The 27985-nt window shown below is 39.5% G+C and overlaps 1 protein-coding gene across 1 annotated transcript; it reads right to left on the bottom strand.

The window, feature by feature from the left end:
- Window positions 1–2: 2 nt before the first annotated feature.
- On the bottom strand, window positions 3–27985 carry LOC120309829 (methylsterol monooxygenase 1-like). Its single transcript, XM_039347445.1, has 6 exons — window positions 27838–27985; window positions 26217–26524; window positions 18238–18386; window positions 17560–17686; window positions 11160–11314; window positions 3–752 (listed from the first exon to the last, which is right to left on the bottom strand). The coding sequence occupies exons 2-6, from the start codon at window positions 26487–26489 to the stop codon at window positions 545–547; spliced, it is 912 nt and encodes a 303-aa protein (XP_039203379.1). The 5' UTR covers window positions 26490–26524; window positions 27838–27985; the 3' UTR covers window positions 3–544.

The raw sequence follows: 27985 nt of genomic DNA, 5'->3' as shown, positions 1-27985 counted from the left end.
GCTACTGTAAGACAAATTATTTTAATAATTAAATCAGCAATTTACAGTTATGTGTAATACAGATTACAATAACATTCATTAAAAAACAAGTTAAAAGATTCTTTGTAAGAAAGATGCTTTCTTAAATATACTTTTTTTTTTTACACCTAATTGGGAAAGAGGATTTCCATAAAGGTTTTACTTGGTGAACTCAGTGTAGCTGTTCTTTCTAAACTTTAGGCTTTACATTAATGCAAAATACCCCCTCATTTTAATTTTAATGTATATCTTTTTTACATGATTTCAGTCATTTTGTCATATTTAACCTTTTTAAAAGTATATACTGTACAATATTTGTTTAATTTATCTATAGGATAGAAAAAGCACAATCATTTGAAAAATGCATCAATGAATGTTTTTCCTGCTGCAAACCTAAGCTTGGTTTGTTTGTTAAAAGCCACGTTTTATTTTGAATTGCAATAATTGTTAAGTTTTCTAGTTTTAAGCAAAACTAAGTGGCCATTTGCCTCTTTGATGCTGCCATTGAGTGTTGCAAATGGGAAATTTATTCCATCTTCTTTCCCATTGTGTCTTTCTCTTTCTTCATTTTCTCTTTATAAGAATTGTATTGTGAATCAGTACCAAAGAGTTTATCCCACCAGGTGAAAGTTGAAGAGTAATTGCCACTAAAGTTCATATGATGGAAGTCATGAAAGCGGGATCCAGCATAAAAGGGCAGCAAATGTAAAGGATTCAGAGGAATATCATAGCCACTAAAAAGAAACATAATTGAATGCACATTTTAATAATATGAAGCCATTTCTCACATTTTATGTACAATTTGTTTAGTGCTAAAGGTCTGAAATAGGATCTTGTATCTATTCGGAAATAAGTCCCATTGAGTTCAATGGGTAAATGAATATATGACTGGGGCTTTAGATATTTATTTAGTTTTAATATCAGCATGGCTGTGATGACCCAGGGCAAAGCACAGGGGCAATGCAGTCAACTGGCAATTCAAACAGTTCTTTAATTGCTACAAATTTTCCCCAAATGCTCCCACGTTTGCTGGCAAGCCTCCAACAAAACAATCACAAACACCCCTTCAGCCAACTGTGGCTGAAAGTAGGTTCAAATACAGTCTGATTAGCATAAGAAAGTACTCAAGGCCATAGAGATAACAAGGAAGAAAACATAAACTTAACGAGTCTGTTTAAATCCTAGCTTGCCTGAGCAGTTTTCAGTCAATCCAATAGTTTGAGTTTCCAGGTTTCCAAATAGAAGTCACAGAACAAGAGATCAGCAACAATACACAACACTCCAAGAATCAGTGTTTGTTCCCGACAAATCCCCTCCCCACAGCGTCTCCTTAAATCTCAATCTCCAGGTGTTCCTTGTGGAGAAGGGCAGGACACTCTCCTCCCGAGTAATTAAGCCTGCCTGCGTTGTTCCCTCCTTCTCTCCACTCTCTGTGCTCTAGGTCAGATGGGAGTGGCCCTTGCTCATCGCCTGAACTCTGCCTCTCCTGTTCTTCCTGTTCCAATCCTGAAGGGCCCTGGCCTGCCTCAGCCTGCTCTTCCCTACATTCCTCTGACACCTCTCCCTCGGCCTCCATAGGGTCCCGTTCCAGTTCATTTTCCTCTGCAAATTCAGGCTCAGATGGAGGCATGACACTGGCTTTGAATCTTCTAAAATTCATTTTTTTGGGAAAGTCTTAAAGAATATTTCTTACATCTGTACTAGTCCATTAAATAACTTTCACAGATATATATATTCCAGAAAAATTATGTGCCTATTCAAACTGTCGGGATTAAATGCAAAAAAAATAAAATAAAACTTCTCAGCTCTGAGAAGAGATAAGTAACATATTATTACAAGTTTCTACATGGTGATTATATTTCATACACATTCAAACCTAGTCCAGCATGAGTTGTTCATATTCTCCCATAGTATATGCCAGCAATCTGATCTGGCAGGATTGGTGCACTTTTGAGTTCCATTGATTAAACAATAATATCTATCAGGACCCCAGAAGAGTGCCTTTCTTTGTACCAGCAACTGCCCTCTGGAATGTGGTTCCCCACAAGAATGGAATGGCCCACCCAAGTAGTGTTTTGAAGGGCCCTGAAAAGGAGCGTTGGCTTACCTGAACGCCTGTTCTCAGCATGAAGATGAAGAATCCACCAATGGGTTATTTCAGTCCTCCTGCACAATCAGACTAAGTTGTCAAGTTGTCATGCCCCTCTTTGACCGGGACCTCCCAGTTTCATCGACGGCATAGCCAATGACAACAGTTCGACGTGATGACTCTCAAGCAGGTATCCAGAAAAACGCAAGAAAAGGAACAGGCCCCGAACCCGGATCTAACTAACCACTAGATGGGAGGGCGTGGATTCTTCATCATCATGCTGATAACAGGTGTTCAGGTAAGCCAACGCTCCTTCTCCAGCATGATGACTGAAGAATCCACCAATGGGACGTACCAAAGCTCCTGGAGTCCCTATGGGTGGGAATCAATTGGGGCCTGTGAACATGATTGTGTCATTACCTGCTGTAAAATATGTCTACCGAAGGCGGCCTCAGCCAAAGCAAACTTGTCCAAGCGGTAATGTCTAATAAAGGGGGAAAGCGAGGACCATGTCGCCGCCTTGCAAATGTCCTCAATAGACGCTTGAGTTGGCCACGCCACAGTTGTGGCAGCACTGCGGGTGGAGTGAGCTGTCACATGACTAGGAATGGGTAGGGCAAGAGACACATAGGCAGCTACGATACAAGCCCTGATCCACCTACCTATGGTGGAAGCTGACACCTTTTGGCCTATTGAGGAAGGCTGGAAGGATACAAACAGGGCTTCTGATTTAGGGAAAGGTGCCGTGTGCTTGATATAACAGCGCAAGGCTCTCCTTACATCTAGCAAGTGCCATTGCCTTTCCAAGTCATGCGACGGGTGAGGACAGAAGTCCGGGAGAATAACCTCTTGTTCCCTATGGAACACTGTGTTTATTTTTGAAATAAACGAGGGATCTAATCTAAGGACCATCCTGTCCTCATGAAACATGCACAGGTCCTTCTTGATTGATAAGGCAGCCAATTCCGATATACGTCTGGCAGAAGTAATAGCTATCAGGAATGAAACCTTAAGTGACAGGTACCGCAAGGAACATGTTCTAAGTGGTTCAAAAGGAGAAGAGGTTAGTGCTTGTAAAACCCGGGGTAGATCCCAAGACAGATACCTATGAATCACAGGGGGTCTACTGTTAGTGACTCCCTTGAAGAAAGACCGGATGGTCGTGTGTCGAGACAAAGACTCTGAAGAGTCCCAAGAAAATATTGTGGAAAGCGCCGCTAGCTGTCTACGGATAGTGGTGGATGACAACCCCTTGTTGACACCCTCCAGCAAGTATTCTAACACCTTGGGAATGGTTACATGTGACAGACTCACGTGATTCATGTTGCATTAACGACAGAAGTTCTTCCACGTATGGTTGTAAATACAATTAGTCGCTGGTCTCCTGGCAGCTTGAATCATATAGATCACCCTGTTCTATCCCAGCCTATTGCCGTCCTTGTTAAAGGCACAAGGACCAAATCCCTGCTGATACAATAGGCTGGAGACTATAAAACAAAACAAACCCCTTTTAATATGGGTGACAAACTTGACAAATAGTCCAAAAACAGAAACAGCAAAACTCAAGTCCAAAGAAGGAAATAGTCCACAGGAAACACAATGCAAACAGAAGAGTAGTCACAAGCAAGATGAACAGACCAGGATTCCAAGAAGCACTTTGCAAACGATTGCCTTCAGCAACCAGCACCGCCCATACCTCCTCTTTTTATACAGCAATCCCAAGGCGTTGCCTCTCATTGCCTTCTCCTTTTACTCTGGAGTAGTAGCATTGACTGCTGCTGATTTATTCTTGCTAATGACAACGTGTGCGTGCATCAATTAGCAAGTCCATTAGGTGTGAGTCTTCTGAGTATGACTCATTCTCTTCACACAGCTGAGCTTCATCAGGAACACGACTGGAGGGCCCAGGCTCTGCATCCAACTGTGAGTCCTGTAATTCATCAGAGCCTCCCTCTGCCCCTCATGGCCCTTCAAATGCCTCCTCCACCTCCTCCTCAGATTCCTCAGACTCAGCTGTTGGGAGCACAGGCTGGCACGGAATCATAACACTATCCTGCACCGCAAGGCCCTTTCCCCGGGTCTGCCAATCCGGATGCGGTCAGAATGGGAATTGGTCATGAAAGGTAGTCACCAAGGCAGGAGCATGAATGGTGGTTGCATCCTCTCAGGTGATCTCCGGTCCGTAGCCTTTCCATTCAATCAAGCACTGGAAGCGACCTTTCACCCAACAGGAGTCCCAAATGCTGGCAACCTCGTACTCGGGGGCACTGTCTCCATCATGTTGTTCCAGTGGGGGAGGTTCAGCTTGGTGGAGTGGACATGCTGATTCCTCCAGGACCAACAGAGAATGGTGAAAGACCGGATGTACCCGCATGTAATGTGGCTGAGTTAAGCGATAGGCAACCAGATTGATGACAGTCTCAATTGGGAAAGGTCCTACGTATTGGTGATCTAATTTCTTGGCTGGCCGCATTGATGGTAGGTTCCTGGTGGACAGCCATACCCGATCTCCCACCAATAGTGGAGGTGTATCCCACCTTGACCGATCAGCAAATCTTTTGTAGTCAGCCTTGGCCGTCTCCAACTGTCGCTGCACCAATCAATGGATCAGCTGTAACTCTGCCAGGTAGTCGTTCGCTGGCAGTTCCGGTGCATGTAGTGGGGAAAGAGGGAAAAACTGAGGGTGATAGCCCACATTGGCTAAGAAAGGTGTCATCTGCGTGGAGGTGAGCTGTGAGTTATTGAACACAAACTCAGCCACCACCAGATAGTCCACCCAATTGTTCTGCTGCTGATTGACATAGCAGCGCAGATATTGCTCCAGGATTCCAATGACCTTCTCGATCCCTCCGTCAGTTTGGGGATGATGTGCAGATGAGAGGCAGATCTGGACATTCAATGCCTGCATCAACTCCTGCCAGAAACGGGCTGTGAACTGGGCCCCTCTATCAGACACAACCCTATCAGGAAGACCATGCAGATGGAACACCTGCTGGATGAACATGCGACCGGTGGCGCGGGCAGACAGCAAGCCACGGCATGGAATGAAATGCGTCATCTTGGTCAGCATGTCCACCACCACGAACACCATCGTGAATCCAGAAGATGGGGGTAAGTCCATCAGAAAGTCCATGGACATGCCCCCCCAGGGTCTTTTGGGTGTCGGCAAGGGCTGCAGTAGTCTGGGTGGGGCCCCTGTTGCTGACTTGGCCTGTCTACGTGAAATACAACATGAGATGTAGGTCTGAACATTGTGTCAGATTTGGGGCCACCAGAAGGTACGGGAGACCAAATTCAGGGTCTTGAACAGGCCAAAATGCCCCGCCACCAGATTGTCGTGACACTGGCTGAGGATGAGTCCCCTGAGCAGGCCTCCAGGAACATAGAGCCTATCCCAATAGTGGAGGAGTCCATCCGTGACTGTCCATGGGGAATTGGGCCCCACCTCCTCCTTCCGCTGAGCCACCCACCCATCCTGCTGCTGGGCCTCCCGAATCCGAGCCCATACATCTATTGGCTCCCGCACTGCAGCAAAAGACTCAATAGGGAGCACTGTCCTGGGGAGAAGCTTGTCTTCGGCTCGGGAATATTCGGGCTTCCTAGACAGAGCATCCACTCTTTGATTGTGACCGCTGGGCATGTATGTCACCCAGAAATTGAACCTCGCAAAGAAGAGAGACCACCGGATCTGACGTTGGTTCAATTTCCGAGCAGTCTGCAGGCTTTCTAAATTCTTATGGTCCGTTCGGACCTCTATTTGAAACCGCGCCCCTTCCAGATGATGCCTCCTGGCCTTGAATGCCACTTTAATGGCCAATAGCTCCTTCTCCCAGATAGTATAGTTGCGCTCCGCCAGATTCAATTTCCGTGAATAGTACGCGCAAGGGAAGAGGGCACTGCCGGGTGTCGTCGCCTGGAGTAACACCGCCCCAATGGCAATGTCGGAGGCATCCGCCTCCACAACAAATGGCTGTTGCGGGTCAGGATGCTTCAGGATGGGTATCTTCATGAAGGCTTCCTTCAAAGCCTGGAAAGCCCGTTGTTCTGGAGCGTCCCACTGGAACCGAGTCTTTTTCTGCAGGAGTCGAGTAAGAGGGACTGTCATGGTAGCAAACCCGGGGATGAAAGTCCAATAATAATTGGTGAACCCAAGAAGTCGCTGGACATCCTTCACACGATGTGGGGGTTGCCAACTCTGCAGAGACTCAACCTTACTTGGCTCCATGGCGATGCCCTCAGAAGAAATGCGGTGACCCAGGAACTCGATAGCCGTCTGGTAGAACTGGCATTTCTCTAGTTAGCATATAGCCGATGTTCTCGAAGCCACTGCAGGACCTGACGGAGATGCTGATGGTGCACTTCTCGTGATGGGGAATAGATCAGGATGTCGTCCAGGTAGATCACCACAAACTGATCTAACAAGTCCTGGTCAATAGCATTCATAAAGTGCTGGAACACGGCAGGGGCGTTGGTCAGGCCAAATGGCATCACCGTGTACTCAAAGTGCCCGTACCGAGTACCAAACGCCATCTTCCACTCATCACCCGACCGAACTCTGACAAGGTTGTAAGCTCCACGCAAGTCCAGTTTTGTGAAGATCTTTGCCTCACGGAGCCAGTCCAGAGTTCGGGGATGAGGGGCAGTGGATATTGGTTTTGCACCGTGATGGCATTCAATTTCCTATCATCACAGCACAGCCACAATTCACTGGACTTCTTCTTGATGAAGAGTACAGGTGCAGATACTGGTGAGGACAAGGGCCGAATAAAACCCCGAGCCAGATTCTTGTCCAAAAAGTCCTGCAACGCGGCCAACTCAGGGTCTGACATGGAATACAAATGCCCCACTGGGAGAGGTGCATCAGGGACTAAGTCAACGGGACAGTCATAAGGCCTGTGCGGGGGCAATCGATCTGCCTCAGTCTCGCTGAACACATCAGCATAATCTGCCAATTCACCGGATAAGGAGACCCCCCCATGGGCCCCTCTACCTGACCGGCACAGATGTGACGGGTGTGGTCCACCCACTGCAGGCTTGGAAAGGTGACCAAGTTCTGAGACCAATAGATCTGGGGGTCATGCACCCGGAGCCACGCCATTCCCAAGACCATGGGAAAAGGCAGGTCTGAGGTGATATAAAACTGAATGGCCTCCTCATGTGTACTGATGGCCATACATTGCGGTTGCGTGGTGGCCTTAATTGGCCCAGACAGAAGCACCCGACCATCAATGGTCTCCACTAACATCGGCGGATCCACCGGGCATTGGGGAATCACCCATTTAGCCACAAATGCTGCATCCATAAAGTTCGTAGTGGCCCCAGAGTCAATCAACGCATGGACGGGAATCCCCTTGGGCAACTTAAGAAGAATCAGGCGTGCCTCCAAGATCAAATGCTTTGGGGGTCCGTGGGCAGCATCAGAAGGGTGTGGCTCAAAGTTGCGGCCGTTAGAAAGAACGCGTTCGCTGTTCAAAAAGGGATTGGAAGAACTCAGTCCCTTTATTTATTGAAATGAAAGGAGCACCCCCCACTTCTACCCTTCAGTTAAATTGGGAATTAACTCAGCGAACTGCTGAGTTTAGGGAAAAGCAGCCACCCTCCCTTGCAAGGAGAGGAATACTACTCTGCCCCCAAGGGAAAGGGGAAAAAAGGCCAGACCTCCCAGAGAAAGGAACAACCCAACTATCAACCTCCTATTCTCAAGAAAGAATTCACCAATGCTTTAACAATATCTAGTCTGATGTGCTATTCAATGAAGAGAGTCAAGTTATCCCGTCCTCATGGGTGGAAGACTAAGATGAAACTTGGAGGTCCCAGTCAAAGAGAGGTGTGACAACTTGACAACTTAGTCTGATTGGGCAGGAGAACTGAAATAAAACATTGGTGGATTCTTCAGTCATCAGGCTGGATAATCTGGCTCTTTGCCCAGGCCCTTTTGTGACTCAAGTACTCAAGCCCCATCCAGATGGTTGGGTGGTTAACTCTGCCATTTTTGCTCTTTTTGCTCTGTTTTTATTTGTTTTAAATGTTTTTAACAATTTTTAAACTGCCTAGATTTGTTGGGAGTCAGTGGCATATAAATTTAATATATTATTATTATTGGGTCATTACACAATCAGCCAGTCATTTAGACTGGATTTAGCATTTTTATCTGCCTATTGAGTCCTTCTCAAGAACCTGGGATAGGCAAATTTGTTTAATGATGTTAAAGATATAATCACAGAGTGTAAGCTGTTCTAAACCAAAATTGCCTTTTGCAATTGGTTAGTTTGGTCATGCCAAACCATGGTGCTCAGATGTTTTGGGTTTGCACACAAGGGGGCTATTTTGGGTACTATCTTTGTTTTCTTTTGCCACAATCCTTCTACTTCCATTCTGATGTCTCCAGGTACTGCCATATCCACCATTGAAACTTTATCTTTCTTATCAACAACTGTTAAATTTGGTGTGTTATATGGTAGGTGCCCATCTGTTTAAATTCTAAAGTTCCAGAGCAATTTAGCTTCTTCATTTTCGGTTATGTTTTCTATTTTGTGGTCCCACCAGTTCTTATTTGCAAGCAAATTCTATTTCTTGCAGATCTTCCAATTCACTATTGTTGCTATTTTGTAATGCCATTACTTGTGATCAATCTGTGCAATGTTTTGTAGCAGCAAACTAGATGATCCACTGTCTCTACAGCTTCTTCGCCGAGGCAGCATTTGCTATCTGTTGGTGTCTTCTTATTTCCTGCTTTCTATGCATTTGTTCTTAAGGTTTCGTCTTCTGCAGTCAGAATTGGTCCCTCTGTCTTTTTCTTTGACCTTCCTGATCTTAACCTTTGTCAGGTCTTGCTATTATCTGCTATTTTTTTTAATGTACAATATAATATTTTTCCTTGCTATGTCTCTTTTCTATTTGTCATTTGGTCTTTCTTGTAGGCCAGTAGGGTCTCCCCAATAGTTAGTAAGCTTTCATGTATATTACCTTCAATGCATCTTCTTCATTTACCAGATAGTCTTTTGATGCTCTTTTTTTCTTTTTCAACTGTCTTGCAACATTCCACATCACCTATTTTTCTTGGTAAGTAAAGACTGTCAACATTGCTGTTTGGATGAAGTTTATGACTCATTGTCATTGTTTTTCTGATATTTTTATTCAGGACTTTTAGTTCTGCTTGAGTCCAGTCCACTATTCCAGCTGTGTATCTAATAACTGGAACTGACGTGTTATTAACTGCTGTTATTAACTGTTATTTCCTCCACTAAGTTTGGACTTTAAAATCGTCTTCACTCTCATGATATATTCACTTCTAATCTTTTTCTTGACATCAAAACTCTTGATTTTGTCAGCTTGAAGGATGTCCAGGCATCTATAGTGATAATCTTCATCCAGACTTCTGATGTTATTTCCATAGAGCATCTTGATTCCTTCAGTTTTCATTATTTTTTTCCCTGTTGAAGATGAGGCCAGGATACAGGTCCAGATCAAACTCCATTGCAGTATCTTGACTGTATACATGGGCAATCTAGAGAAGTGATTCTGTGGGCTGTTGGTTTGAGCTCCGAGCTTGGCAATTTGGTTGCATACATTTCGTCACTATTTGAGGAGACATCATCAGTGCACTTTGAATTGTGCTCGTCTGCCAGAATACTGGCCTTTAAATACCATTTTATGTGATGCAAATTGGTATGAATGTTATTTGTTCGGATATTTCTGAATCATGGTCTGATTTTGGGCTGTTTGATTGGATGGTTGTTGTTGCTGGGCTGCAGTCTTTGGTGTTAAGTACTATCTGTGTGATGAAAATTAGTTTTAGTGTTGTTTGTGATTCTATTTTAGATGGTACTTTTCCATGCAATTTCAGATCTATGTAAAGTAGATAGCATAGCCTAGCAGATGTTTTTGAAGTTTGATAGCCATGGACTGAGTTAATCAGTACTATCGACAATGACAAGCAGTAGTGGTGGTAGTGAATCTCCATGAAAGTTCCTCTTTTGGTATTAATTTCTCCCAGTCTATCACCACTGACCAGCAACTATGTCTTCCATTGTGCATCTTTGCACAAAACCTCTGATGTTTGGATTTCTAGGCACTTGATTCTCGGATCGTGTGGCAGAGAGTCCTTCATGTAATATATTCAAGCTATGTTCAAATTGGTCTTTCTATTACAGTTTTCCAAAATCAACTTGCCAAATTTGGAGCTGCTGCTCACCTGCTTTTAGAAGAGGTCCTCTGTTTTTTGCACAGTTTCCCTTCTGCCCAGGTAGAAAGAACTGGATGCTACTGGACTGCATCAGCTACCACACCAGTTAGCAATTTGAAAGTTGTCGGTAACTAGGAAATTGGCCTGCAGTTGCCTGATGCTGCTCCTTTTGTTGGAGCTTTCATTATCAGGGAGATTTTGACAGACATTGACCAATCTTCAATTTTACCTTATTGGTGGGCAGTAAGTGGGTAGAGACTAGTCAGATGCTTCAACCACAACTCTTGATTTTTCTTGTCCTATTCTCCACCGTTTCTATTTTTATTATGGGTTCTTTCATTTCAGGTTGTTTTATACTAATCCACCTCCTTTATCTAGGCGCATTCATGTATTTCTTTATGTTGTCCCATAGCTGCACCCAGAACTGCACTGTTTCTTTATCAGGTATTGATCAGTTCACTACAGTCTCTCTATTGATGGATTGTAGAAACATTTCTGATTTGACTGAAATTGGAGATTCTGCCTATAGTGTGCAATTTGAGGTCCGTATTTGTAGATCTTCTTGGCTATAGCCATTATTTGACGCTTTATTATTTCAAATACTTCCTAAATCTTCCTTGTTTCTAGATGGTATCTCCTAATCAGATATTCTTTGGTTTTCTTGTTCTTCAGATATTTTTCTTTCATCTGTTCAATATTCTATTTAAGTAATGAAAATCTTTTTTGCCCAAACAATATCTGAAGAATTTAGAAGCTTGTCACTGAGAAGTAAGTGACAACTTTTTCCAATAGTTACAGTATGTTTAAATAATTTTACATTTTCTGAATCTGAACACAAACAATCATTAATAAATAACAAAAGATTACCTGTGAACATCAATGGTCTCTCTCAAACGACAAAATAACCATGCCCACAGGAAAAATATGTGATTACAGAAGACCATTAGCCCAATGATGAATCCAGTTCCAAGGATTAGAAGTTCTAAAGGATGGGCATATTCAGCTTGCATCCCAAATGGTGCCTGAAGAAAAATATACAGAGAAGTTCATGTACGTGTAACCATACTGAATATTTCATATATATGTTTCAATATGACAGTATTGTTTCAGGAGATTTTCTTCCCTCACATGCTAACCTTCGACTCAAATGTAGAATTGAATAAATTGAATACATTTCTAAATGTAAGAATATTTGCTACTGCTAATTCCAGACAGCCCCTTCAAACAGTAGGTGCTATGTAACTGTGGATACTGTGTGATTTAAAGGCACACAAAGAAGATTCTATAGATCAGTAAACTTATATGTATTCTGTTTTCCTCAATGTTTTTAAAAGATCATGTTAAAGAGGTTGCTTGAAACTAAGTTTCTTATTATTTTAGAAACAGAAATTAGTTATTCAAATAAAGTACAAATGTTTTGCACTGCATTTTTTTTAAGTTCAAATGTGAACTGGAACGTGGAGAAAAGATTTATCAAACACAATAACAGAGTTGGAAGGGACCTTGGAGGTCTTCTAGTCCAACTCCTGGCTCAGGCAGGAAACCCTATATCATTTTAGACAAATGGTTGTCCAATCTCTTCTTAAAACCTTCCAATGATGGAGCACTCACAACTTCTGGAGGCAACTCATTCCACTGATTCATTGTTCTGTCAGGAAATTTCTCCTTAGTTCTAGATTGCTTTTCTCCTTGATTAGTTTCCATCCATTGCTTCTTGTCCTGCCTTCAGGTGCTTTGAAGAATAGCTTTTCTTTGTGGCAGCCCCTGAGATATTGGAACACTGCTATCATGTCACTGCTAGTCCTTCTTTTCATAGTAGGTAATTTCTTTGCATTTCTTCTTAAATATCTAAGGCATCAAATGATGGGAAAGGTTGTTCCTGAATTCCTGCAGAGTTGTTGGTAGTCAATATTGTAAAAATTAGTCTGATCTTTTAGGTCTGCTAAAATGCAGGTCAGGAATATATATATATATGTGTGTGTGTGTGTGTGTGTGTGTGTGTGTGTGTATGTGTGTGTAGGTCTTTGGTTGTTCGGGTTTTCTCCCGCGTAAAATTGGAAGTGTCTTGGCAACGTTTCGACGAAGTCCCATTCGTCATCTTCAGGCTGGTGTTTTCAGCTTCGTGCTTCAAGCAGCAAAGCTGAAAACACCAGCCTGAAGATGACGAATGGGACTTCGTCGAAATGTCACCAAGACACTTCCAATTTTACGCGGGAGAAAACCCGAACAACCAAAGACCTACATGCAAACACCTGCGAAAACCTCAGAAAAAAAATATCGAACCTCTACGGGGAGGAAATCCACCATCTGACCAGGACCTATGAAAAACCTGAAGTCCAAAGAGCTTCCATTTTATGCGACCTCGCATTCCTACGCAACTGCTGAGATCAAAATCTAATCCCCACGTGTTTCCAACTGAAATTCCACTCCAACTCTGCAGCCACCAAACGCATCCTGAAAAGAACAGAATTGGCCCTAATCAGAAATGAACTTCACACAAAAAGATTCCTCCTAGACCGAATTAACAAGGATCTCCTCACACTCTACCTCAAACTCAGCAACAAGATCCACCCGGGACTTTGAGACAAATCCAAACAACTCACCGTCTGGAGAGCTGAAACACAGACCACCCTCAAGACAGATACACACACCAACAAACTCTGAAGACTACAAGAACACCAGAAACAAACCCCTCCTCCCTCACAGCCACACATGAAACAAACAGTGCATAACATCTCAGATAGGATCCTCACCAAAGCCGAAACCAATGTCCTTTCCAAAGGATTCAACTTTGCAGTCGCTCCCAAACACATCCCCACTGAAACCATTATATGTGGAGTTGAAACCAGCCTGACCAAAATCAACCCCGACGACGCTAACAGAATCAGACTCGAAATCACCAACATCCTCTGCACCAGCAAGCCACCCAAAAGCAACTTACCCAAAGAGGAACAGACAGCACTATGTAACCTGAAAGAAGACACCAGCATAATAATCCTACCAGCAGACAAGGGCAACACCATGGTGGTTATGAACACATCTGACTACCAAACCAAATTAACCAACCTACTCCAAGACTCCACATACAAACCCCTAAACACAGATCCCACCACCTACCTGGAAAAAACCACCAGATCCAAAATAAAAGCCTCCCCCATTAGCGAAGAGATCCAGCAAAGAATCATTCCCAGAGAGAAATCATCCAGATGCCCTAAACTCTATGGTCTCCCCAAGATACACAAAGAAGGAACCCCACTCAGACCTATAGTCAGCTCCATAGGCTCACCTCTACAAAACCTAGCCAAATTTCTCGCCAAACAACTACAGCCCTATGCAGAATCCATCACCTCACACGTAAAAAACTCATTCCAGTTTATAGAGATCATAAAGAAACAAAACTTACAGCCCAGTGACCTACTAGTGAGCTTCGATGTCATATCCCTCTTCACCCAAGTGCCTATCAAAGAAGCCTTGACAGCTATTCAAAACAAATATAACCCCCCCAAACACATCTTAGATCTGACCAACCACTGCCTATCCAACACATACTTCATCTATAACGACAAAAATACAAACAAACAGAAGGAGCACCCATGGGATCACCCCTCTCACCTGTCATTGCCAACCTCTACATGGAACACTTTGAAACCCAAGCTCTAGAAAAATCGGATCACAAACCCAAACTCTGGCTCAGATACGTAGACGACACCTTCATAATCTGGCCACATGGGAAAGAAAAACTGGACAACTTCCTCACACACCTCAACAGCCTACACCCCAAAATACAGTTCACCATGGAAACAGAAGCTAACAACCAACTTCCCTTCCTGGATGTCTTAGTCTACAAGAAATCCAGTGACTCCCTAGGACACACCATCTACCAGAAGAAAACACACACAAACCGCTATCTGCACGCTCTCTCACACCACCACCCAGCACAGATCAACTCCGTAGCCAAGAAACTCATCTCCAGAACAAAACGCTTAGCTGACGAACAACACCCAAAAACCCGAACTACACACTCTCACCAATGTACTAATATCCAATGGATTCCAAAGAAATAAGATTACAAACATAATCCAAAAAGAAACCCCCACTAAAATCCAAGAAAAAGAACAAGAAAACGGCAAAGCCCTCCCCCATACATAAAAGGCACCACAGACAGAATCAGTAAGATCCTCCATAAACACAACATCAAAACAGCATTCTGCATGAACAGAAAAATATCTACCATCCTAAGAAACCCCAAAGATAAAATTGAGTTAGAAAATCAAGGACTATATGAAATCCCATGCCCTGCTTGTCCCAACACATACATCGGACAAACCAACAGAAGAATAAGTGCACACATTGAAGAACATAAGAACTCAGTCAAAAAAGAGGAACCAACATCTTCCCTGGTCCAACACCTTAAAGCCACAGGACATGAAATTGACTTTAAAAATACCAGAACTATTGCCAAAAGTGAACATTTTAATAACAGAATAATCAGAGAAGCCATCGAGATAGAAAAACGCCCACACAGCATGAACAAACGAGATGATACCTCCCGCCTACCAGCCATTTGGAAACCCGCCCTTATTGACAAATAACTCCCTAACACAAAAAATGATACCAGACCCACACTCACAAAAACCACACAGGATGTCACCACTACACATCCACGCAAAAAGCAAACCCAAAGCCACACCGATGATGAGGCACGACCACAAACCAGAAGCCAGACCACAGCTGCATCATTAGCCACTTTAAACCTCTCCAATCCATACATGAAGCAAACTGACACCCTCCATGAAGATGAGGCACGACCACGAACGCGAAGCCAAAAAATAGCAAGGCAGCCCAAAATCTTAACCCCCCCTGCAACTCAGACTAACCTGAGCACAACCAAACAGAACACTCCCCCAGCCAATCAGAGCACAGCCAACCCCCCAGCCAATCAGAGCACAGCCAACCCCCCAGCCAATCAGAGCACAGCCAAGCCCCTAACCAATCAGAACACACCTCCACCCAATTAGAACACAGCCAAGCTCCCACCCAATCAGTTCATACCCCCACTGGCAGTTAAAAGGAAGAAACAGCTAAGACCACACATTGCTGCTCGAAGCACGAAGCTGAAAACACCAGCCTGAAGATGACGAATGGGACTTCGTCGAAACGTCGCCAAGACACTTCCAATTTTACACGGGAGAAAACCCGAACAACCAAAGACCTATATACAAATACCCGCGAAAACCTCAGAAAACATATATATATATATATATATATATATATATATGTCTTTAATAATTTTGAATATGGAATCCCAGGTATGGACATTTAAAGTCAATCAGATAAAAATAAAGAGCTCTGGGATGTAAGATAAAAGGCTTTTTTTATTAATTGCTGAGCTTTCGTTAACAACCTGTTAACATCATCAGAGCAAAGGGCTAAATGAGAAGGGGGAGTATGTGCATAAATTTACATAACAGTTTAAAAAAACGGTTGCAGTGAGGCATGTGCACATAATGTCCTTAAGAAGCTCTTAAAAGCATAGAGCAACCTCACAAGACACTCACACATAACAAAACATACACACACAACACCTAACTAACAACAGAATATTAAGACCAAGACCAAAACTCCCCCCTGCAATGAAATATGACTTATCACATTCAATGGAACAAAATATTCAGCCCAATTCCCAAACACCACCAAACCACCCACAACTAATAAGCATAACCAACGAACACACACAAACATTCCAAATAACCGTACCCAACAAAACACACACACACAACAACCCTACACCAAACAAACTATACAATCCAAGAGGCTGGCTAAAAGGCATGCTGGATCTACGCGCCAAACAGCTGACAAGCGCAACTTTTAAAATAGTCTTGAGACTCTATGCCTTTAAGAGCGTCTTAAGGACATTATGTGCACATGCCTCACTGCAATCGTTTTTTTTAACTGTTATGTAAATTTATGCATATATTCCCCCTTCTCATTTAGCCCTTTGCTCTGATGATGTTAACAGGTTGTTAACGAAAGCTCAGCAATTAATAAAAAAAGCCTTTTATCTTACATCCCAGAGCTCTTTATTTTTATCTGATTGATTTTATATATAATATACTGTATATGTGTGTGTGTGTGTGTGTGTGTGTGTATATATATATGTATGTATGTATGTATGTATATGTATATGTATGTATATGTATATGTATATGTATAAATATACTGTATGTATATATATATATATATATATATATATATATATATATATATATAATAGAATAGAGCATATGTAAAATATAAAATACAGTGTGGCTTATTATCAAATTGGAATTTGCTTGATTTGAAATTACTATCACTATATAAGAAGAGATATTCCCATTCTGACAAATGTATCTGACATTCAACTATATTACAATACATTACAATACATACCATACAATATTCTTTATTGGCCAAGTGTGATTGGACACACAAGGAATTTGTGAATTATATTACAATGTATAATTAATCAAGACTGGCTAAAATAAATTATTGCAATTACAAAGACTGAGCAACTGAACACTTACCAATATAGCCCAAATTGTGGAAGTAGTGTCAGAGAGGCTAACATTCATTATGATCTATGATTGGGAAAGGATGCTAAGAATAAAATGGGCTTCTGTGTTCTAGATCAGAGTTCCCAAATCTTTCTGGCTTTGCGGACTGGTGGGGGGAGGGGGGATGGTTCTGCATGAGCAGCAGGCACACTGCTTGCAAAAATGGAGCACATGTGCTTTCCTGCTGCTCGTGCAAGTAGGGATGTATACGTGCACCCACCACTTCAGGTGGCCAGTTCTGAACAGCTCATGGCTCAGTAGTGGGCTGCAGCACCCCTCAACAGGGGATTGGGGACCCCGTTCTAGATAACAGAATAACAAAAAACACAATACACTTCTTTCTTAATAACAAGTTAGCTAAGAAAAAATACTAAGAGGAACAAAATCATATTATTGGTTTACTGCAATGTTTAAGTTAAAACTCTTCAACTTTTGTAAACCATTCTGGCCTCATATGATAGGAAGAACAGTAAAGAAATCATATAGCTAAATAATAAACCTGCTAGTTTCTTCTCCCTATTTCTAAAAAATATTAACTAATACATGCCCATTGAATGAAATTTTAAGCCTGCAATCATATACAGAAACAGATCCCAATGATTTGTATGGAATTTTCTTATTGGTAAGTGCATATACAACTTAAGTATATAATAAAACAATAAGAAATTACATACAACAAATTCATGATGTACTTTGTGAATGTATTTATATATTCTCTTATGATGAAGTAGTCGATGCATGAAATAATTCCAGGTATCTTCAATCACAGCAGATCCAAAGCACTGGGCAACTATCACAAACCTTTAAAATAACATTAGTTTTTGAGATGATTATATATTTGTACAATCTATCCAATGACCAGTGGTAGGAACCTGACATATTTAACATACACAGAACTTTTAATAAAATAGGTTTCCCTCTTGGAGTAACCAGCACAGCAAACAAGTCATTGCCTACAGAAGACAAGAAACATAGGAGTTAATTATGATGTAATTTATATTATATTTAAAATAACCCTTAGGCTTCCATTTTCGTCTTGCGTAAAGATATCCAGCTATTACCTATTATATTTCTATTTGTTTTATAGAATGAATAAATGATAAAATGTTGCTGAATGTTTCTGGAGCTTAACAATTACGAATAGCAGACACTGTCTCCCTGCAACTAGTCTATTAAATTAAGGTTTTACTCCCTTGTCATTTTTAATCAATAAACTATAGAGTCAAAAGCATTTTGGCTCAGAACTTCTAGAAATTTCTCCCAAACCCAATCATTTATCAGCATTATACTAACATTTGTAATGTGTGGAAATACGTATTTTTAACAACAAAAAATAATTGAATATTACTTACCATCTTGGCATGCTTTTCCAGTCATAAGGAATATTAAAATATTCTGTGAAATAATAGGTACTACATATGAGAGGCAGTTGAATAAAAATGCGATTGAGCATAATTTGTTTGAAACATTTCCATTGTCTTGTCCATGTTTCTGGTCTATCCTATAACAGCAGCAAATAAACAAAAAATAATTAAATAGTGCATATTGGAAACGGATTAATCTTTCTCACAGGCATCTTTTCCCAACTACAATGATGTCAACATTATAAAACATATATTGCAACATGGTCTTGACTTTTGAACTTCTGTTACAATGTCTCCTACATGTTAAAGGGGTTAGGTTACATAATTGTCTCCTTGTCCTCTGCCCCATGTGTTTATGGGTAATAGGTAATAGGAAAATTACTGCCTATCATAGCGATTCTCTTAATTAAAAATCTAATCTTAGGCAAGTTTACTTACAAATATAACTTTGTATTCAATAGTATTTTTCCTCCATAAGTATGAGTAGGTCTGAAGCAAAATAAACTGCTTAACCTGGATTCAAATATTACACTGCAAATTGTGCATTCTTGAAATGAGTTGGTTTGAATATGATTTTTTAAATTAAAGAAGTGTTTTCTGATTACTTTTCCTTGATTTTATTTGTCCTGCACGGAGATATTAGTTAATAATTTTAGGTATGATTTCTTGTAATGCACTTTAGTCAATACCAATATTAGCTAGATTCAATAAATAACTCACACAATATATTCCACCAACTAGTATAACTTATAAATCTGGTTAAAGCTCTGCTTTCAATAAAGTTTTCTGTCAGCAAGAGCAATGTATGTGGCTGCCAGTTAAAGGACTATCCATAATTTCAACATGTACTGTAAAGACTTTAATGTTCTTGCATCTGTAGGAAGAAAAATCAGGTATGGTTCCAAGCTGGGAAAAAGCTGCTGAAATTAAAATGGAGGCTACTAGGCAAGAAGGTATCTGTTCATTTGGTAGCCAGAAACTAAAATGTCAGCAGCATGTTTCTGGAGTGGCTGACAAAATGGAATTGAGAGTAGGTGGGTTTTTATACCTTCTTTGGGGCTTTGTGATTGACATGCCTGTTCCTGTGTAAGAATATGTCCTTTAATATTTTAATGACCATTGCCAGATTCTTAATGGGATCATGGCTAGTTCTACAGGCAAGAAGTGAAGTGCAAATCCTAGGTGTTTGTCTGAGCTAATCTTAGTTGGGCCTTGCCTATTGTGCTGCTTATTTAAGGTTTCTGGCTGTTCTTTCTTTATGAATAGTGTGGCCCAGTCTTATTCAATAGATTACAAAATCCCCATTCCTAAAGACTAATCTCCGCAGGTTTCTGCTTTTGGCTGCTGCTTTTAAGAAGGTGTCTCTCCTCTTCTCCTTCAGGAAAAATATTCTATTCTGCCTCTTTTTTAATATTAAGAATAAAGAATAGTTCATTCTGGGGAGGGAGGCCCTCCTATACATCAAATACTGTCTTAATTTGTAGATGCATTAACAACAGGTTTTTCAACAGTGACTAGTTCCAAGCCTGACAGAAAAGCTCTTTGTTCTCATGATTTTATTTTTAAGTTATATTTTGCCCATTCTTTCAGTGTAACCGCTGAAGCTTAGCATTTATTGCATGGAATGTTTTGACTTTCACACATTTCGTGTTTTATTGTTACATTTTATCTCAAACATATATTTGAATAGATTTTTGTAGTTGAGAGTCAGTAAAAATAATATGTCAGTAGGTAAATTTAATCAGCAGAGTTTCAAGTCCTTTTTATTAATTTCTTTCAATACTACCAGACAGAATGGAGATTTGATACCAATTTTGCAAAAGAACCACTGGACACAGATTTGACATTAGGACACTCCACAATAAGGACAAAGTAGTATCAGAGCATTTTAACCTCCCTGGACGCTCTCTGGCAGCCCTCAAATTTTCTGAGTAACGTACATCTAAAGGTTTCAGGCAATTACAGAAAATCTCAACACATACAAATGATTTTAGCAGGCTATAAATGTAATTATATGTAATTTTTAATTTGTATTTATTTTATATATAATTTGCATCCGTATAACAATAGCTTTCCCCTCCCTTCACCCTACCTCACTCCAATTTAAATCCTAAATTTAGTCACTCTATGCATTTAAGGAAATGAGCTTCAATGACATTTGAAGCATATTGCTGGCTCATATTTATTTAAGTGATTGTCTACTAGCACTCCAAGATCTCTTTCATCCCTTTGACTTAGTCAAAGATAATATCATATTCTACAAGAAACTCTTAAAACTATTTCATCAGCATTTTTTAGTATAAACAAAAATTCATTACCAATGTCATCTCTATCCTGGAACTTCAATTACACCAGAACTTTGCCATGACAAGATAACAAACATATACAATACAACATGTTTCCCTATAGGAAACATATAGAATCACATGAATGCCTACATGCTTCTAGCTCATCTCCAAATCTATCATGTAGGCTCTACACAAGTGCAAATTTGTTCTGATCCACTTAACAAGAAATGATCAACTGGTGGAACTAAACCAAGCATCAGGTGACTAACCTACCCATACAACAAGATGAATAGAAAAAAAACCCAATAGGGCTAGATCAATTACTTGGGAGGAGATAGTAAAAGATAGGCATCAGAAACAGAACAACATAATACCACCTAGTGTGCTTACATCTTGAAGTTCAAACTACTGAAACACATTATTAGACAAAGATACATTATCTCAGGCACTTGTATGGCAGGCCCACTCTTGCATACAGCTACCCAATTATCCAACCTAAACAAATTCTCCAAACAACAGAGACAATAACAAAAAATGTTAATATGGAACCAAATCTTACAATAAATTTATATATCTATTTTGCTTTAACATCATCACCACAGGCCACAAGAATTATACACTCACAATTGGAGGTGCCTTCATGTGGTCTTTCTCTAATGTTATTCATGCCTTCATCTACTAGGAATGCCCTCTGAATTTTACATAGGACAAATGGGACAAACTTTGCACAAAAGAATCAATGGATACCAAATTTGACACCAAATTTTCTTCAGTCAAAATAAGAAAAAAATGATATTTGATTTCAACCTTTTTGGACATTCTATGGCATATCTCAAAGTGCCAGTTTTGGAAAAACATGACTTTAACTCCATCAATGAATGAGACGTTGCTGAACTTACATGTTATTTATTTATTTATTTTTATCCTCCTTTTTATAAGCTTAAGGCAACAAACATACTTAAAACTCCTTCCTCCTGACTTCTGGTGGCGTTAGCCATGCCGATGGCGGCTTTTTCCTAGCCGCCTGCTCTGGGATTGCGTAAAAGTCGGCGGTGACACTGACAATCAGCTGTCCCGTGGCTTAAAACCTCTTCCTTGGGAGAAAAGGAAGAGCTCTTGGGTAAAGGAAGAGCTCCCCTAGACTCCCATAATTTTGGGGAGATCAGAGGGTAGAGCTCCCTTGGAGCCCAAGCTATACTCCGCATTCCAGGACACCTTTGTTCCGAAGTTCTTGGACAAAGCTAGACGCCGCTTCCACATCTGCACCTTTAAGTGAACTTGTGAGTATTTAAAAGCAGATGGAGCAGACCAGGAGAAATTTGAATTATGAGTATTTGAAACTTTAACTCCTGAAAAGTATCTTCTCCATTTTTTTTCTTTTGTCTACTTTTTTCTTTGAAGAGAAAGGGAAAGTGATAGAAGGCAAAGATGGTGCTCGGCTTTTTTGCTTGAAGATTTTGCAACAAAGTTATAAGACTGTTACAGTTTCTGTTCTATGTATAGAGGCAGGAATCCTGCTTTTTTGTTTGTTTGTTTGTTAAGATTGTGAATTTATAAGAATGGCTTCAAAACATTTGGTTTCTTCGGTCCCCAAAGCCTCTATTTCCTCTCCAATGACTCAGACTGTCTCTCAGCCTAAGCCAAAGACACCTCCTCCTTCTCCTCCACCTGCAATTTCTCTTAAAGATTTACAGGAAGCTCTAAAAAATGCTTTGGATATTAAAGAGGAGGTAGCTGATATTTTGGATTACAAAATGACTTCAGAGAAGGCTGTAATGGCAGAACTATTGGAGGAAAAGAATAGAGAAATGAGAGAGGATATAATGTTTGCATTTCAAGAGCTTGCAATGCATATTGAGAGAATTGATGATAAAATGGAGATGACTGAAAATGCAGCAAGATTGGAAAATAGAGTTGAAGAAGTTGAGAATAAGATAGATATGACACAGGATGAATTAATTATCTCACAGTACAGAGACATGGAATTCGCGCTGCGTATCAGAGGAATGAAAGAAAATGAGCAAGAAGATTTAAAGGAGTTAGTTGTTAAAGATATTGCTTTCAACTTGGGATGGAGACCGGAGGAAATTCGGAATGAGATAGGAAAAACCTTTAGAGTCAATTCATGGGTTGCCAGACAAAGAAACCTACCTAGTGATGTGGTTATTTACTTTTCTAGAAGATCTATTCGTAATGAAATTATACAGGCTTTTTATAAACAGAGGTTTCAAATTGCAGCTCAAGACATTATAATTCTAAAAGAAATACCTCCAAAAATTTTAAGAAGAAGAAAAGATTTTTCTTTTTTGTCTGAGGAGTTAAAACATCATCAAATTCAGTTCCATTAAAGGACCTTTTTAATAGTATTTTGTTGGGAGCTCAGGTTCCCCCCTCTTGGAGAAGGGCGTTTATATCATTGATTCCGAAGGAGGATCAAGATCTTACTGAACCTAAGAATTATAGACCTATATCTCTTTTAAATGTAGATTATAAGATCTTTTCAAAAATTTTGGCAAATAGACTAATGCAGGTTATGAAGGACTTGATTCATATTGACCAATCAGGATTTATAACAGGAAGATATATGAAATATAATGTAAAACAAATTCTTAATTTAATTGAGTATTTGGATAAGAATAATCAAATTCCTGTGGCTTTTATATTTTTAGATGCTGAGAAAGCCTTTGACCAATTAGATTGGAAATTTTTATTTTTATTGATAGAGAAAATGAATTTTGGAGATAAGTTTTTATATGCTCTCAAGGTTATCTATCAGCAACAGTCTGCTCAAATTATTATCAATGGGGGATTGACAGAGACTTTTAATATTAAAAAGGGAACAAGACAAGGATGTCCATTATCCCCATTGTTATTTGTTTTAACAATGGAGATTTTGTTAATTCAGATTCGAGAGTCAATGGTACTTAAGGAAATAAAAGTAAATAGGAATGAGTATAAATTAAGAGCTTTTGCGAATGATTTGGTTTTAACTTTAGCACATCCGACTCAAGCGGTTGGTCATTTGTTGGAACTTATTATTCAGTATGGGAAAGTTTCTGGTTTTAAAGTAAATAATAATAAAACTAAAATATTATCTAAGAATATGTCTAATAAGGAAAATGAAATTTTAGTTAAACTTACAGGTTTCCAGATTGTGAAAAAGGTTAAATATTTGGGAGTATATATAACAGCTTCTAATAAAAAATTATATAAGAATAATTATCAATTATTATGGGCAAAAGTACAAAAAGATTTAAATGATTGGAAAAAGTTGCAGTTGTTGTTGTTGGGGAGAATATCAGCGGTAAAAATGAATGTTCTACCAAAGTTTTGTTTTTTTGTTTCAAATGTTACCCATTTTGAAAAAAGATGCAAACTTGGATGAGTGGCAAAAGGGTATCAATAAATTTATTTGGGCTGGGAAGAAACCAAGGGTAAAGTTTAAGATTTTGCAAGATGCCCGAGAAAGAGGCGGGCTTAAAGCACCTAATTTGAAATTATATTATGATGCAGCCACCTTAACTTTGATAAGTGATTGGCTTAATTTAACAAATAAAAATATCCTTTCTCTTGAAGGGTGGGATTTATTGTATGGTTGGCATGCATATTTGATTTTTAATAAGAAAGTAGATCGGGCTTTTAAATCACATATTCTAAGAAATGCTTTTCTTCGAGTTTGGAAGGATATTATTATACGTTAAATTATAAAATACCTATTTGGGGGATTCCTGGACATGTAATTAAGGGGGTTTCTAAGGGGATGAATTTTGATAAAATTTCATATAAAGAATTATTAATTTGGTCAGGTACCGATTGGCAATTAAAATCTTTAGATGTATTAAGACAAGAAAATATTTTACAGTCATGGTTTCAATATTTACAAATTGTGGATAGGTGGACTGTAGATAAGAAAGTTGGAATAACATTAGGAGATGAAAATTTGGTAATTCAGATTAAAGACCAGAATCATGCTCATATTAAAAGAATTTACAATGAGTTAATAAAATTGGATTCAGAAACAGAGTTGGTAAAAGATTGTATGATTAAATGGGCTCAGAATATCCAGGAACTGATTTTACTGGATTTATGGGAGACTATTTGGATTAGAAGTGTCAAATTTACAAAGGCTCAAAACTTGAGGGAAAATTTTTATAAAATGTTTTATAGGTGGCATTTGGATCCTAAAAAACCTGTCTTGTATGTATCCTAGCTAACAGCCCAAATGTTGGAGGTGTGGTAGTACTGATGCAACTTATTTTCATGTTTGGTGGACTTGTAAAAATATTAAAGCATTTTGGATTAAGATTTGGTGGAACATTCAAAAGATTTTCAAAAGGAAGATAAAATTCACTCCTCAATTATTTTTATTGGGTATTTTTATGGATTTAGATGTTAATGAAACTATTTTAATGCTGAATTTAATAACCACAGCAAGGTTACTAGTAGCTTCATATTGGAAGAAGGATTTGTTGCCTACTATAGAAGAATGGACACTTAAGATTTCTAATTTGGCAGAAATGGCAAAGATTTCTGCTTATTTAAAGGATCATACACAAGAAAGATATACTATGGTATGGAGAAGATGGATAGATTATATTCAGAATAAATATGGAACCCAAAAGTTCCATTTATTTTATGATTAAATTTTTTAAAATAATAATTATTATTTATAGAATTTTATAATAAATGATTTATAGGATTTGTTTATATTATTATGATGTTAAAGTTTAGAGGGAGTTAAGGGTTAAGTATGAATTTGTTTATTGTATAATTTTTTAAAAGTTAAGTAGATTTTGTTTATTTTGATTATAATAACCCTGTATTCTGCTCTGGGAAGTGGGGGGGGGGTAGAGGGGTGGGGATGGGTGGGTTTAGGTTAGACAAATAGAAATATCAATGTATAATATAGATAGAGTAATTTTGAGAGAGGTGCCGCTGAGGTATTTCCCCTGAACTGTATCCGAAGAGGGATGAGAGGGGAGGAGGAAGGGTTGGAAGGAAGTAGGATGGGAGGAAAGGAGGAGGGGAAGAGAGAGGTGAGGAAAGGAGGAGGGGAAGAGAGAGGTGAGGGAAGGAGAGAAGGAAGAGGGAAGTAAGGAAGGAAGGTAGAGAGGGCGGATGCAGTGAGGGGGGAAGTGGGCGAGTGACACCTAAGGTTATGAACATATTTTAAAGGTATTTTTATATGAATGTATTGAAAATGTATTGACTGTATTGAAAAATGGAAAATAAAACTTTTTAATAATTAAAAAAACCCTCCTTCCTCCTATTCTCCCCACAACTCTGTGAGGTGGTCGGGTTGAAAGAGAGTGACAGGTCCAAAATAACACAGATGGATGGAGGGATGGACAGACATACCTCTCAAAAGTTTTAGCAATCTCAGAATGTCTAAACAAACACTATGTTTTTAACATAATACAAATTCTAACCAATACAATAGGAATCTATTTTACATATAAACTGCATTTGCCTAACCAATGATCTTGCCCTTCTTACTCCCACCATCTCACTCCAATTTAAATCCTATATTAGTCTGATGAAGTGAGTTGCAGATCATGAACATTTATACATTTTAATAACAAGTCTTAGCAATATAAAGTGGTAACAAAATTCCTCCTAATGTTTTAGCACTCTAGATTAACATGATTCTCTTCTTACAATGTTAAAATTTTATCTTACCTGTTGTATTTTATATTTTTGCATATAAGGTATAAACTGAAATACAAATCCGGGTAAGCATATTAAAAAATAGAGAAGTTCGTAAGCGAGAAATGTACCCCACGTTGCAATCTGGAATTTAGTGTAGTTGTTTAGCATATAGGTCCAAGCATTTTTAAGTGGTTGTTGTAGTGGATTTTCAGGCAGCAAAGAGTCAATGTATTCTACAGCAAGGTAGGCGGAATGCAGTATCTCAGAACTATTGTTATTCATCATCGTCCAGTTCTGGCACATCACACTGATAGTTTCTTAACAAAGTTTCTATGAATCTGTAAAATGTCAAATTATTGAGAGAACTCAATAAATGATAAGAAAAAGAAATAGCAGTACAATATTAATATCTTTATTCTATATAATAACTGTTCAAGCAGCACAAACTACACAAACAGATTTGTGATTGCTAGAACTTATATTTGCAGAAAGATATGTTTTGACAGTGGTTCCATCTAGATCCCATGTAAAAATTACAAAAAGAATGAGATTCATAATTATTCTCATCCTGAGCATGGTGATATGATTTGCATTTTGACTATGGTCTCATATCAAGTGCCTGTAAAAACACACATGTAGGAGCTAAAAAGTTTTAAATGAGCAATTGTAATGGCTCTCTAGATACAAATGGATGTAGTTAAGTGGTGGCTTCATATGAATCCATGATAAAAGTAATTGGCTGTCTCATGATTCTGAGTTTATCCAGGCTTGCTTTATGTAATTATTTAATATAATCACCAGTAAAGGCATATGAGATAAAGTGGTACAACTGACATATTCTACCTGTTGCTTTCCAGAAGTCTTGTGATACAAGTCTAATTATTAACTGCTACAACTAAAGAAGAACATCAGGCTGAGCAATGCTTGTCTACAGTATTTGATTAGGAATGCAAACTGTAATCTCCACTAAACAATTTTAAGCCATTCACTGACACTGATCTGCACTAGAGCTTTGGTAAGATAACATGGGAGACGGATACATTACCTTGAATGCGCTTTCAGGAGTGTTAAATTGCCGGCCCCGCGGGCCTGTTTTATCATACTGAAACCAGGCCCACCCTATAGCCAGCAATGTAAAAAGAGTCACGATATATCGCGACACGTCACGTAACGTTGCGGGTTTGACACCGGTGGCTCAGAGAAAAGCCCAGGACCAAGTTAAGCATATTCAGCTATTTCCTTATTTTGTCGCAACAGGCAACAATTATGAATAAACCTATCATCTGTTGGGAAAGTACTTTTCAGTGATCACCTCATCTGTAAGAAACAAACCTCCCCTCATTCATAAATTTGTTTTGTTTCTGATGGAGATGCATAAGGAATAGTAAAGAGATATAAACGATAATACATTGCAGCTCAATTAAAAAAACAGGCACAAATAAAAATGCGGAGGACAGAATGTTATTCTTTGGAGATGTTGATATAATGATGTTGGCATAATGAAATGCAATGAGTTCACTTCGAAAGTGCCTATTCCTGCATTTCCAACCTCCGTATTATGAAACCGGTTAATTACGTTACAAAAAATTCGGAAAAGCACAGATCCACACAGCCATAGATCACACTAAAGCGATGTCTCTGGTTCGCTTACCTCGCAAAGCGCAGCTCTCTCCGCAAAACTCCAGGCAAAAATGCAAATTCCTCCTCAGGACGAGCTCTAGAAAGATTGTTCCGTCCTTAATTTGTAAGGCTGTTGCTGCTCTGATTGGCTAAAGCATGAGATGTCATCATGATCAGGC

This window comes from Crotalus tigris, unplaced genomic scaffold, assembly GCF_016545835.1.
Source record: "Crotalus tigris isolate CLP2741 ecotype Arizona unplaced genomic scaffold, ASM1654583v1 scf7180000018073.2002930, whole genome shotgun sequence".
Taxonomy (NCBI): Eukaryota; Metazoa; Chordata; class Lepidosauria; order Squamata; family Viperidae; genus Crotalus; species Crotalus tigris.
The sequence above is the reverse complement of the archived record's forward strand: the minus strand, read 5'-3'. Positions and strand labels throughout refer to the sequence as shown.

Excerpts from the sequence above, each read along its gene's own strand:
- LOC120309829 (XM_039347445.1), bottom strand. The coding sequence starts at position 26,489 with ATGTGCCAGAACTGGACGATGATGAATAACAATAGTTCTGAGATACTG. Across the intron at positions 18,387-26,216 it reads AAAAATATAAAATACAACAG|GATAGACCAGAAACATGGAC; the intron begins GTAAGATAAAAT and ends CTGCTGTTATAG. Across the intron at positions 17,687-18,237 it reads TGGAAAAGCATGCCAAGATG|GTTTGTGATAGTTGCCCAGT; the intron begins GTAAGTAATATT and ends GTTATTTTAAAG.